This window comes from Amblyomma mixtum, chromosome 9 (genome assembly GCF_055824585.1).
Source record: "Amblyomma mixtum isolate Tamu chromosome 9, ASM5582458v1, whole genome shotgun sequence".
Lineage (NCBI taxonomy): Eukaryota > Metazoa > Arthropoda > Arachnida > Ixodida > Ixodidae > Amblyomma > Amblyomma mixtum.
The window spans coordinates 69,124,326-69,134,256 of record NC_143020.1 but is presented as its reverse complement, the minus strand read 5'-3'; the positions used below and the strand labels follow the sequence as shown (position 1 = coordinate 69,134,256).

The following is a 9,931-nucleotide window of genomic DNA, read 5'->3' as shown; positions in this document are numbered from 1 at the left end:
CATTTTCAACGTCTTTCTAACGAATCACTGAGGAGCAGGTCAAATCAAATCAAATCAAATCAAAATATTATTCGTCTGTATGCGTACACATTCGTAAATTCTGATCTGCCTAAGCACATTTTGCTTGTTGGCTGATCAGGCAGCAGGTGGAGAAATACGTTCATATGCATACATTACTTGTCTAAACACTCATGCTAACATAGAGAAAAAAACAAAAACAAAAAAGACAACAACAATAAAAAGGTGGTTCAAATGAGAGAGCATCTAGGGCAGCTGGTTACTGATGTTCAAGGCCATGGTGATAGATTGAACGAAATGTCCCAAGGCATGAAATCTTTTATAGAAGCGCTCAGAGATGAATTGACCCAAGCGACGAGACAAATTTAGGACAGCGTGACAAGAGCTGCGCGCGAAATAGTCAGTGGTAACGAGCAGTTAAAAAAGCACACGACAACGGGGAGCGATTGTTTTTCGACCAGGCTAAACACACTGGAAAAAGTGCTTAAAGATGAGTTAGCGGCCGCAAAGAGACAGAGCTCCGAGAATTGTTTACGGATTCAGGAATCAATTCATGAAATGAAAGTTGAAACGCTTGCGAGTAACGAGAAGACGCTGGACCGTATTAAGACATCGCTTCGATGCGAAGAACTACGAGCAGAGCATACAGTTTTCGATATCAAAGGAATCAAATCGCTCGAAACAGATGCGCTTGAATGCGCCTCTTCGGTCTACTGGAGCGAAAAGGTATACCTGTGTGGCTACTGCATGTCACCTGGGCTAAAGTTCGCTAAGAATGGCGCTTGTGTGCACATGACGGTGGCGCTCTCGATTAGGAAGGGTCACAACGACGACGTTGTTGTGTGGCCATTCCCGCTCAAGATACGGGTGGGCATAATATACCCACAAGAAAAGATGCAGAGTGTCGTTGAAGTGAAGCCAAGCCGTCATTGGGACGCCATACAAAAAACCTAGAAAATCCAGTAACGCTGGAATGAATTTCTCTTCTCCGTCGTTTAATATTAGCACTCTACGGAAATACGGCTTCATATTCGAGGACAACCTTCGGATTTGTGGGAAGTGCTTCCATAAGTCGCACTTGCACAAAGCGTCGATCGGAAGCCATTGCTTTGTTCTGGCATATTTTAATCACTTTGTTGTTAATGCTTAGGCTGCGCAGCGTGCCGGAACTTATCCGCCTAGGCCATTTTTTCTACAACAGCATTCATTATACACTTTTGTTCTTGTATACTTAGGTTTAACTTAAAAAACTGTCTTATTTGCAAGAAAGAGATGTAACTTAATATCCTAAGCACATGGTCTTTTTCCCCCGCTTTCATCGTTTCATTTGGTTAGGTTTGCTTAACTAGACATTTGAAGTTGTCCATGTGTGATCCATACCAGACCGCAAACAAAGAAACATTTGTTGAGGCAGACTATGAGGTCAGTAAGCATTTTGCTGTGGGAAATGGTGCTATGATAAACGATTTCGTGCTTTCAAACGCGGCCTTTAGCTTAGGATGCAAATTGGAGGAAATAAAGTGATAATAAAAAGTAAGTTACCATGATGTTATTTATTTTTTTAATTGATTCGTGTACAATAAATTTGAGCGTCAAGTGAAGAAAAAAGCGCTAAAAACAAGGACGTGACACAGCAACACTGGCACTGAACTAACAACTGGGGTTTATTGCCAGACAAGAAGGGTTTATAGGTCACACAAAATGAGCAAAAGTGCGTCAGTCAGGCAACTATCAGCTGCGAAAAAGCATAAATGGTAACTTTGACGTGTAAGATGGCGTATGAAAACGCCATCTGCCAATTAGAAACTATGAGCGAAGATAAAATTGAGCGAAGATAGAATTGAGCGAAGATAAAATTGACATTCATAGGTAAAAAAAGGGGCGACAAACAAACAATGACGAATCATGGTGCACACTAATAGTGCCGGAAAGGAATGAAAAACTGAAATGATATTTCCTTGTTTTTTGCTTTGTTTCCTTCACTTGACTTCATGCACCAACTAATCTACCAAAAAGCCCTATTCAATTTGAACGTCTGTCGAGACCTAATATAAGCAGCGGGACAGACTTTGACTTGATTTTCTGCTGTTCGTGCAGGAAGCGGTGGGTGTTCTGCTGCTGTACCCGAACCGACCACTCGTAGCCGCTTGGGTAGTTGCGCAAAGGAATAAAAAATACGCGACAAAATGAACGCTTCATTAATTTGTTCACGTTGTCTTTGGGGATGATTATTCCCTAGAGCCGAAATAATCACGCCACGTGTACGGTTTTCAGAGAACGTAAAAATTCATGCCAGAGGAAACTCGGAAGCTCCTACGTGTTACATACAGCATCAAATTTCCCGCCAATCCGCAGTTTCTCAATGTGGTCAGTTGAATCATGCAACTTCCAGCACGGGAGGCCCTTTTGATCGCGTTGCTGCAGGCCCGGCTGCAAGTCATTTGAGGGCTTGGAGTGTTTAACAGTTTCACAAGGAACAAACAGTTCCCCAAGGAACAAACAAAATTCATGGGAAACATTTTTTTAAATACCAGTAGAATGCCTGAAAGATTTTGTGTAATGTTTGGGGGAATACCTCAAGGAGAAGTAAATTTGAAAAACTTGAGTAATTACTCACTGACGGCCAGCCAAGCGAAGCCAGAAGGCAACAAAAGAAAGCTGCACAGCTTTCTCAGAAACGTCGTGGTTAAAGAAAAATCAATAAATCCCGAAGGATTTATCAGCCACAAAGTCCTAAAAAAAGAAAAGCGTCGCAGCGGCGAAAAGGACAACACATTGTAAGCGAGATGGAACAGGCGCTACAATCCTTTTCCGAAAATACGCACCAACTAGACGCCCGACAAGTAATACTCCTAAACCAAGGCTGTCGGTTTTTGAGTCGTTCGTTGGTGGAGGGTACTGTAACAAACCGATCCTAACTCTAGTTTTTCAACACAAACCGGAGTAGTTTTGCAAGGAAAGTGTGAGGTTTCGCTGGCGTTGAAACTCCGGCACCGACGGGATGCAAACCACGTATCTCGAACGCGCGCATCTCGGCGGCAAAGTTGTAACCGTGAAATATTACTATTGAGTGTTACAACGTCTTGGCCACTCAGCGCCTGCAGCATTTCACATCGAGTATTCTAATTTTGTAATGTGTTGCAAAACTTCATTTTTGGCCATTAGGCAGGGAACAGAAATTTATTACTCGCTTGATGCCTTCCGAAAGAAAGCCGCCTGAGTTACAGCTGCCTATAGAAGGGGTTGTGAATGCTGCTCGAGAGAACGACCGCATAACGGGCGCAGCAGGCGACGCGTTCCTCAAGAGGCACCGGATGCCGCTCTGATAGTCGCCCTGACGACAAAAGGAAATAGATAACAGCCCGCACATAGAGGGCGGAAAAATGCAGTTTTTCAGGCGACGGGGAAGCGAGCGCCCGTGAAGAGTGATGCCTCCTGCCGCTACCCAATATACGCTGGTCGGCTTCAGCCCGGACCTCGACTGGAGGCCTCTGAGTTTCGTTAAGACCATTCCGACGAACAGGGTGTGCAGTGCCTGCGGACTGGTGCGAAAGAGGACCGCGTTGCTCTCCTGCATGCACGTGCTGTGCAACTCGTGCTACGAGCAGTGCGTCCACGAAGACATGCACGTCTGTCCACTCGACGGCCACGAGTGGCACGACGAAGAGAACGTCGAGTGGAGGGACTTTCCTCCAGATCAGCTCCTGAGGCGAGATGTTAGTCACTCAACTTCCGCCTCCCCCCCCCCCCCCCCTTCTTTGAAAGCTAAAAACTATATTCCTCGCACCCCTCGCCTGAAGGTCAACTGGCTCTTTGATTTGACCTCTAACGGGAGGCGCGCCGCGTGTCGAAAATCACGAGCGGCCGGTGCCTCGATCTTCTTCTTCATCGTCGCCATAGCTGCGCGCTTGGCAGTCACGTCCAGCGCTGCGCAAGCTGCTGCTCTGCCGCTCCTTCTCGCCTGTGGCCGCACGTGATGAGTCACCTGACTCGCTCTTGCGCTTGGCAGTCACGTCCACCGCTGCGCAGGCCGCCGCTCTGTACGCTTGATCTTGCACTTGTGGCACTTGGTTTGCGCTCGCTGAAGTCTTGAAAAAATAAAGGTAAACCAAAGTTGGACAGTGTATAACCATGCTTAAGAGCCCACGATAGTTTATGCTGGCTCAGGTGAGTTGCGCGACAGCCACTTTTTGTCTTGAGCTGTCGATAACCTTTATTTGTTCCAGAAAAAAGGCTTCCAATATCTACAAAAGAAATCACAATGCAACACGTGGAACAAGAAATGGACTTGCTCAGGTCGAACTGGCGGGCTAGTTGGTTACACATCTCAAAAAGTTTTCCGAGCGCACGAGTGTGGTGTGTGTCTTCTTTCAGTCCTCGTTTCATTCTCGTGCGCTCGGAAAAATTTTTAAGAAATGGACTGACGGGACCAGTCGTTCTCATTGCTTAACAAAAAGTCGCACTCCTTTGTACTAGAGCTGTATTTTGGTATACCATTGCAGCCCGTTGCTTCGTACGTTATTTTCTTCGCCCATGTGCTGCGCTTTGAACTGCCCGAGTACCAGCCTTAGTTGACGATTACCGTGCATTGAATAGAAACCAGCCCCCGACAGGAGGGTTTGCGGGATCATTCAAACGCGTATACTTCGAAATGATTTAAGTATGTCCTAATCTTAATACAGCCCGAAGCAAGAAAGCGTCTGGAAATCTTCGCCACGAAGAAAGTCGTCGTGGACTTTAATCAGGGATAGTTATGCCCCAAGTTAATCCTTTTTTTTTACTTCCACGCAAAACAATCCAATTTTTTTCCCTGTTTGCATCTTTGCCTGCTTTATATTCTTCCTGCAAGCACTGTTTCTCGTTCAGTGCGTTGGTCTTTCTCTATCGTCTTTATTATTTGCGAGGAAACCATGTTTCGAAGAAAAGAAATCCTGCCACATCATGCAATAAGTCAACGGTGATAAGCGTTCTTAATCTCAGCCGCCCACCTAACTTTCTGGCGTCCCCTGTTACGCTTACCATCTCTTGGAATCCACTCCGTCACCGTTGAAGGGGCTGCGAAACACTCTTGGTGGGGATACCGGCTATACTTCAGGTGGATTCTTTATGTCACACAGATGCTGACCTAAAAAGAATTACAGGAATCGATGCACAGGAACGGGAGTTATTCAATGAAGAAATTTCAAAATACAAGCAAACAAAACGCTGCCCTCAACTCGATTTTGGTGGGGCTTCCCACTCCTATTTCGGTCTCCCAATGACGGCACCTGGCGCAACCAATCAAAACAGCCCGCCAGAGCACGTCGCGGAAGTTTGCACTCCATGGTTGCCTGCTCTTTGTAACTCGTTCTTGCTGAGGCTGGCAGCGTCGTATCCATGCCAGAGCCCCTGGTGGTGTATTTTTATTTTTCTTGCTTTGCAGGGCTGTTATCTAAGACGAACAAGTTGTTTTTACTGATCTAATATAAAACACCGACAGGTGACAATATGTGTCTCTATTTATTCACACAATTTGCAGTACATTTACTGTTTGTCCAATCATCAAGCTCGCGCCAGGTGATGTCATATCCGCTGCTAAAGCACCACTGTGTGGGGACACCATCGGAGCCATGAATTTGTTTTTGGGAGGACATTAAAATATTAAAAAGCGGAATATACGTGCTATTAACGACGCTAATAGCACCATTGTAACTCACTGTATGCGGTCAACAGGCAAGACAGTCAACTAAGATTGTGTTTCTGGGCCCCTTTAAGGACCAGCGGTTATCTTGCTTTCGCATTACACGCCCTGCCCAAGCCCATTCTTTCCTCTTGATTTCGACTAGGATGTAATTAACCCGCGCTTGAAGGTTAATGACATCCGGGTTAATGCGGGTTAATAAAAAGTTTGCGTTGATACAGCGGCACAGCTTGCAAAGGACGGGGGTTAATTGGAGAGACATGGGAGAGGTCCTTGCCCCGCAGTGGGCGTTGTGAGGCTGATGATGGTGATGATGATGATAATCGTTCGGGGTCGCGTATGCTGTCACTGTCCGATGACGCCGACACGAGTAGTGGCGGGGGTTATGGGTGCATGTGAGGGTGCATGGTGCATGGCGGGTGCATGGCGCGGGTTACGGGTGCAAGATGAGGCTGCCTAAAGCGACAGCTGATAAGACGCTGATGAACGGACTGTTCGACAGTGGCCGATACCGTTAAAAATGGCTCTCTGACCTTGCATGGTCCTATGGAAATGTGTGTATGAATGCTGCTCTTATTTCCCGGATATTTTCAATGCTGGATCAAAAGGATACACTAAAGAAGCCGCACAGATGACTTAGATGTCTCGAAGACTTTTGGAAAGGACACGTATTTCTGCATTATTGAAGGCACTCTAATATATGGACCGAATTTCCTCTTAATACTCTCGCCTTCTCTCCGCATCTGCGAATGTGTAAGTAATTGGTACTGTGCGAAAAAAATATTAAGTAGTTAAAGGTGATCATCGTGCGTAGCGTTTTATCGTATGTCATGGTATTTTTTATTGTGCCAAAGGAGAGAAAAAAAAGCGATTGTTAATAAGCATTCTTATCCGCGAAGGTTCTAGAGGTACCCAAGCAGCGCAGCTAATAGGCCGAATATTATTGCCAAAGGTCGATCCCACAATGGGCCAGACTGAAACCATTGATTTCTAACATTGGGCCGATTGATTATGCTGCTTGGGTGTAGTGTTATGCGGTACCTTAATTGACTGTGACAGCTCGCTAATCTGAACAATTGTAATGCTAGATGAGGCAAAACAGAACATGGACAACAAGCTCTGTCAGTCAGTTGCGCTCATGACTCAAAGGGAAGACCTCTATTTCTGCTGTTTGGCAACGAGAAGAGCCTTCTGTTATCATCTTTTTGCGGTCTTCGTCCACCGCAATACGGTGCTGTATGCAGTAGAGTGTGCCTTTTCGGTAAAAATTCAAAGCGACTCGCTCAGGGTGTTATCGCGGCAATCGCAAGCGCGGTTTTGGTCATTGAACGCTTGTCTTTGAACACCAACTGCCATTGCAGCTGAACAATTTCCCTAATAGTGGCATTGTTCCGGTTCTAAGCGAAGGCATATAAACTGAGCACAACCGGCCGCGATATTTTTTCTTACGATTTAAAACTTTTATCTAACGCCGGGTCGCTGAAATAGTTACCATTGTTTAATGCTTCAAAAGACGAGAATGGGTTCCTTTCCCGTTTCATGTATCGTATTCCGTGACCAACACGTAGTACATTTAGCTTGCAGAGTGAATGTCAAAGTTTATTTTTCTGAACACTAGCATACACACCGTTCTTCTTCATCGTTTACTAGAATTATGAAGTGATGTCTGGTGATCCGGTACTGTAGTAAGTTTATATAGAATAAACTACAATCAGGCATTCCTTCATGCGGTAGGAATCTCGTTATTGTATTTCTCTGACTGCAGTTCACGAGGCGCAGCTGTTCTACTATGTCTTCGTCTCCGTATACAACCACTTAAGCGTCTGCTACCCAGATTAACTGGAGAACACGACATTCTGTGATCCTAACTTTTCTGAATGCGGCCAGATATGTAGCATGCGGAAAAAAAGACATGGGTGCTGCTTAGTGTCGTTCTCTGCTGCTGCTTACTGCGATGTACGTCTGTACGTACGCAGGCGGTCCAAAATGAGGCACATGAGGAGAACTAAAATCGTGACAACGGGTACAGGAAGGTATAAACATAAGTGTAATTTAGTTCATGTATTACACTTCTATGAGTCAGTGTGAGGTTAGCGCAGAAGTGAAAATGCAACAGTGTCTTTGCACTTCAAGTTTTGCAGATGTAAAGTTGCAGATTTTGAAGAACAAGTCTATAAGATCCTACTGCCCCTGTGCCCAACCAGATGCTTACGTGAATTCACAGCAGGAATTAACGTAAAAACAAAAAATTAAAAAAAATGAATCGTTTAAAAGTTAATAGTGTTTTCAATGGATATACTCTTGATCGCCTTGCAGGTCAAGTGCTGGAATGCAGAACGGGGTTGCCAGCATGTGACGGCTGCTTCCATGATTGCCCACCATTTCCAGCGGGAATGTGTGCACCAGTCTACTTGCTGCCCCAAGTGTTCGAACAGCGTCCTCTGCAGCGAAGTGTGCGCGCACCTCAGATCGGGAACTTGCGGCTCGTTGACTGACGCCTCTTTGGAATCCCAAAGCAATTGCGACCCCAAGGATGGAAATGCGTTTTTTGCTACTTTCAGCCAAGCATTTGAAAAGAAGGCGGAAGAAATCATGGGCTGTCTGGAAAGAATCGCTGCTGATAATAGCACACACGGTGACAGCTTGAATGAAATGTCTCATGATATCAACACATTCAAGGAAGCTTTAAGGCAAGAAGTGGCAGCTGCTGTACGAAATACTCAGAACTTAAAGGAAACCTTGCGTGAAATTTTAGCGACAAACGCGGAAATCAAACAATGTTTCACCACACGCAGCGACGCCATAAGCAATCTTTCCGCAGGGGTGAACCGATTAGAAAAAGAACTGACCGATAAGTTGGGTAATGTGAGGACGGAAACTGCAGGAAGCATTTCGCAAATCACAGCTGCGCTGGAGCAAACCAGAACAGAAGGGAGGGAAAATGGTCAGAAGACGCTGGAGAGCATCACAAAAGTGCATACACTTGCTCAGCTGCAAGCAACGCGGTGCGAGTTTTTTGTAAAAGGTGTGAAATCCCTCGAACAGAAAGCGCTGAAGGAAGACGCTGCTTGGTATAACAACGAGCGCGTGTACTTGCGTGGTTATTGCATGTCACCCGGCTTAGATTTCATAAGAAAAGGTGACATTGTTACTGTGCATATTTGCTTAAAGGTGCACAAAGGCGACCTGGACGACGTTGTTCTGTGGCCATTCGAGCAAAGAATCAAGCTCAGCGTCGTGCACCCGAAGGGAGGCGGCGAACGTGAGGTCGAGGTTAAAACATGTCGTTCTTGGAAGGACTACCAAAAGCCCGAAACTTCAAGCAATGTTGGTGTTTATTTCTCGAAGAGTTCGTTTGTCCTAGCGGATCTCCTGAATGACGGCTTTGTTGAGGACGACAAGCTTCGAGTCAAGTGGGAGCTCCTGCCTTGAGTTTCTCTTCTAACGGCACAGGGACAAGGAAGTGGCCCGTGTACTTGGGAGGAATAAACTTTTTTTAACTTAATATTAAAATCAGATTTGAAAGAAGCTTCGTGGCCTCTGCAATATTTAGCATTTTGTTTCAAAATAAATTTGCAGTTTAAATGCCAGTTATTTAGGTTTGTATTCGACGTCACTGGTGTTTCGTACTTCGTATTACTGCCTTTAAGCGTCTTATAATCAAAGTTGTGATTCGCTGAATTTAAGACCTACTATTCTGCTCTGCCTAACTGATTGATCATGCTTTGCGCCTCATCTCCTGATTGCATTTCATCTTCTGATTACATTAGGTACTGTATATATTCGTGTTATACCATTCGGCTGCTTCAACTATCTTATCCATATTGCTAATGACATTGCCCTCTTTGTCTCTCAGCCACATACGTATGGTTATTTATTACCCATGCCTAGTTTTCTCTTCGCTGCTTTTTCACTGGGGTCCCGTACTAGGGACTCCACCTAGTGTTTGTGACGGGAAGGGCACAACGCCTGACCCCAGAGCACTTCTTCTTCTTCTTCTTCACGTCTTTATAATCTCCATGTAACTTCCTCTTTTCAGAGGAAATAAACGTTTTTACCACCACCGCCAGATTAAACTTACTTATGTTGGCTGCCTTGCGCTTGTTTATTAACTTTTATAGCTCTGCTAATTTTATTCTCTCGGTAGGGTTAAACGCTTTCATGCTTCGTCGTTTCTTCAGATTTTTCGTCTCCGGAGATAGGTACCTTTGCAAAATATGCTTAAGAGTTATA

General features: G+C 45.2%; 1 protein-coding gene across 1 annotated transcript; it reads left to right on the top strand.

The window, feature by feature from the left end:
* The first annotated feature begins 3,426 nt into the window (after positions 1-3,426).
* LOC149329565 (uncharacterized) lies at positions 3,427-9,677 on the top strand. The gene is made up of 2 exons (XM_089560305.1): positions 3,427-3,734; positions 8,015-9,677. The coding sequence occupies exons 1-2, from the start codon at positions 3,447-3,449 to the stop codon at positions 9,128-9,130; spliced, it is 1,404 nt and encodes a 467-aa protein (XP_089416431.1). The 5' UTR covers positions 3,427-3,446; the 3' UTR covers positions 9,131-9,677.
* Positions 9,678-9,931: the final 254 nt, after the last annotated feature.

What these genes read in the sequence shown, in the direction of transcription:
- LOC149329565 (XM_089560305.1), top strand. Translation starts at nt 3,447, where the DNA reads ATGCCTCCTGCCGCTACCCAATATACGCTGGTCGGCTTCAGCCCGGAC. An exon ending in ATCAGCTCCTGAGGCGAGAT is followed by an intron (nt 3,735 to 8,014) that starts GTTAGTCACTCA and finishes ATCGCCTTGCAG; the next exon opens with GTCAAGTGCTGGAATGCAGA.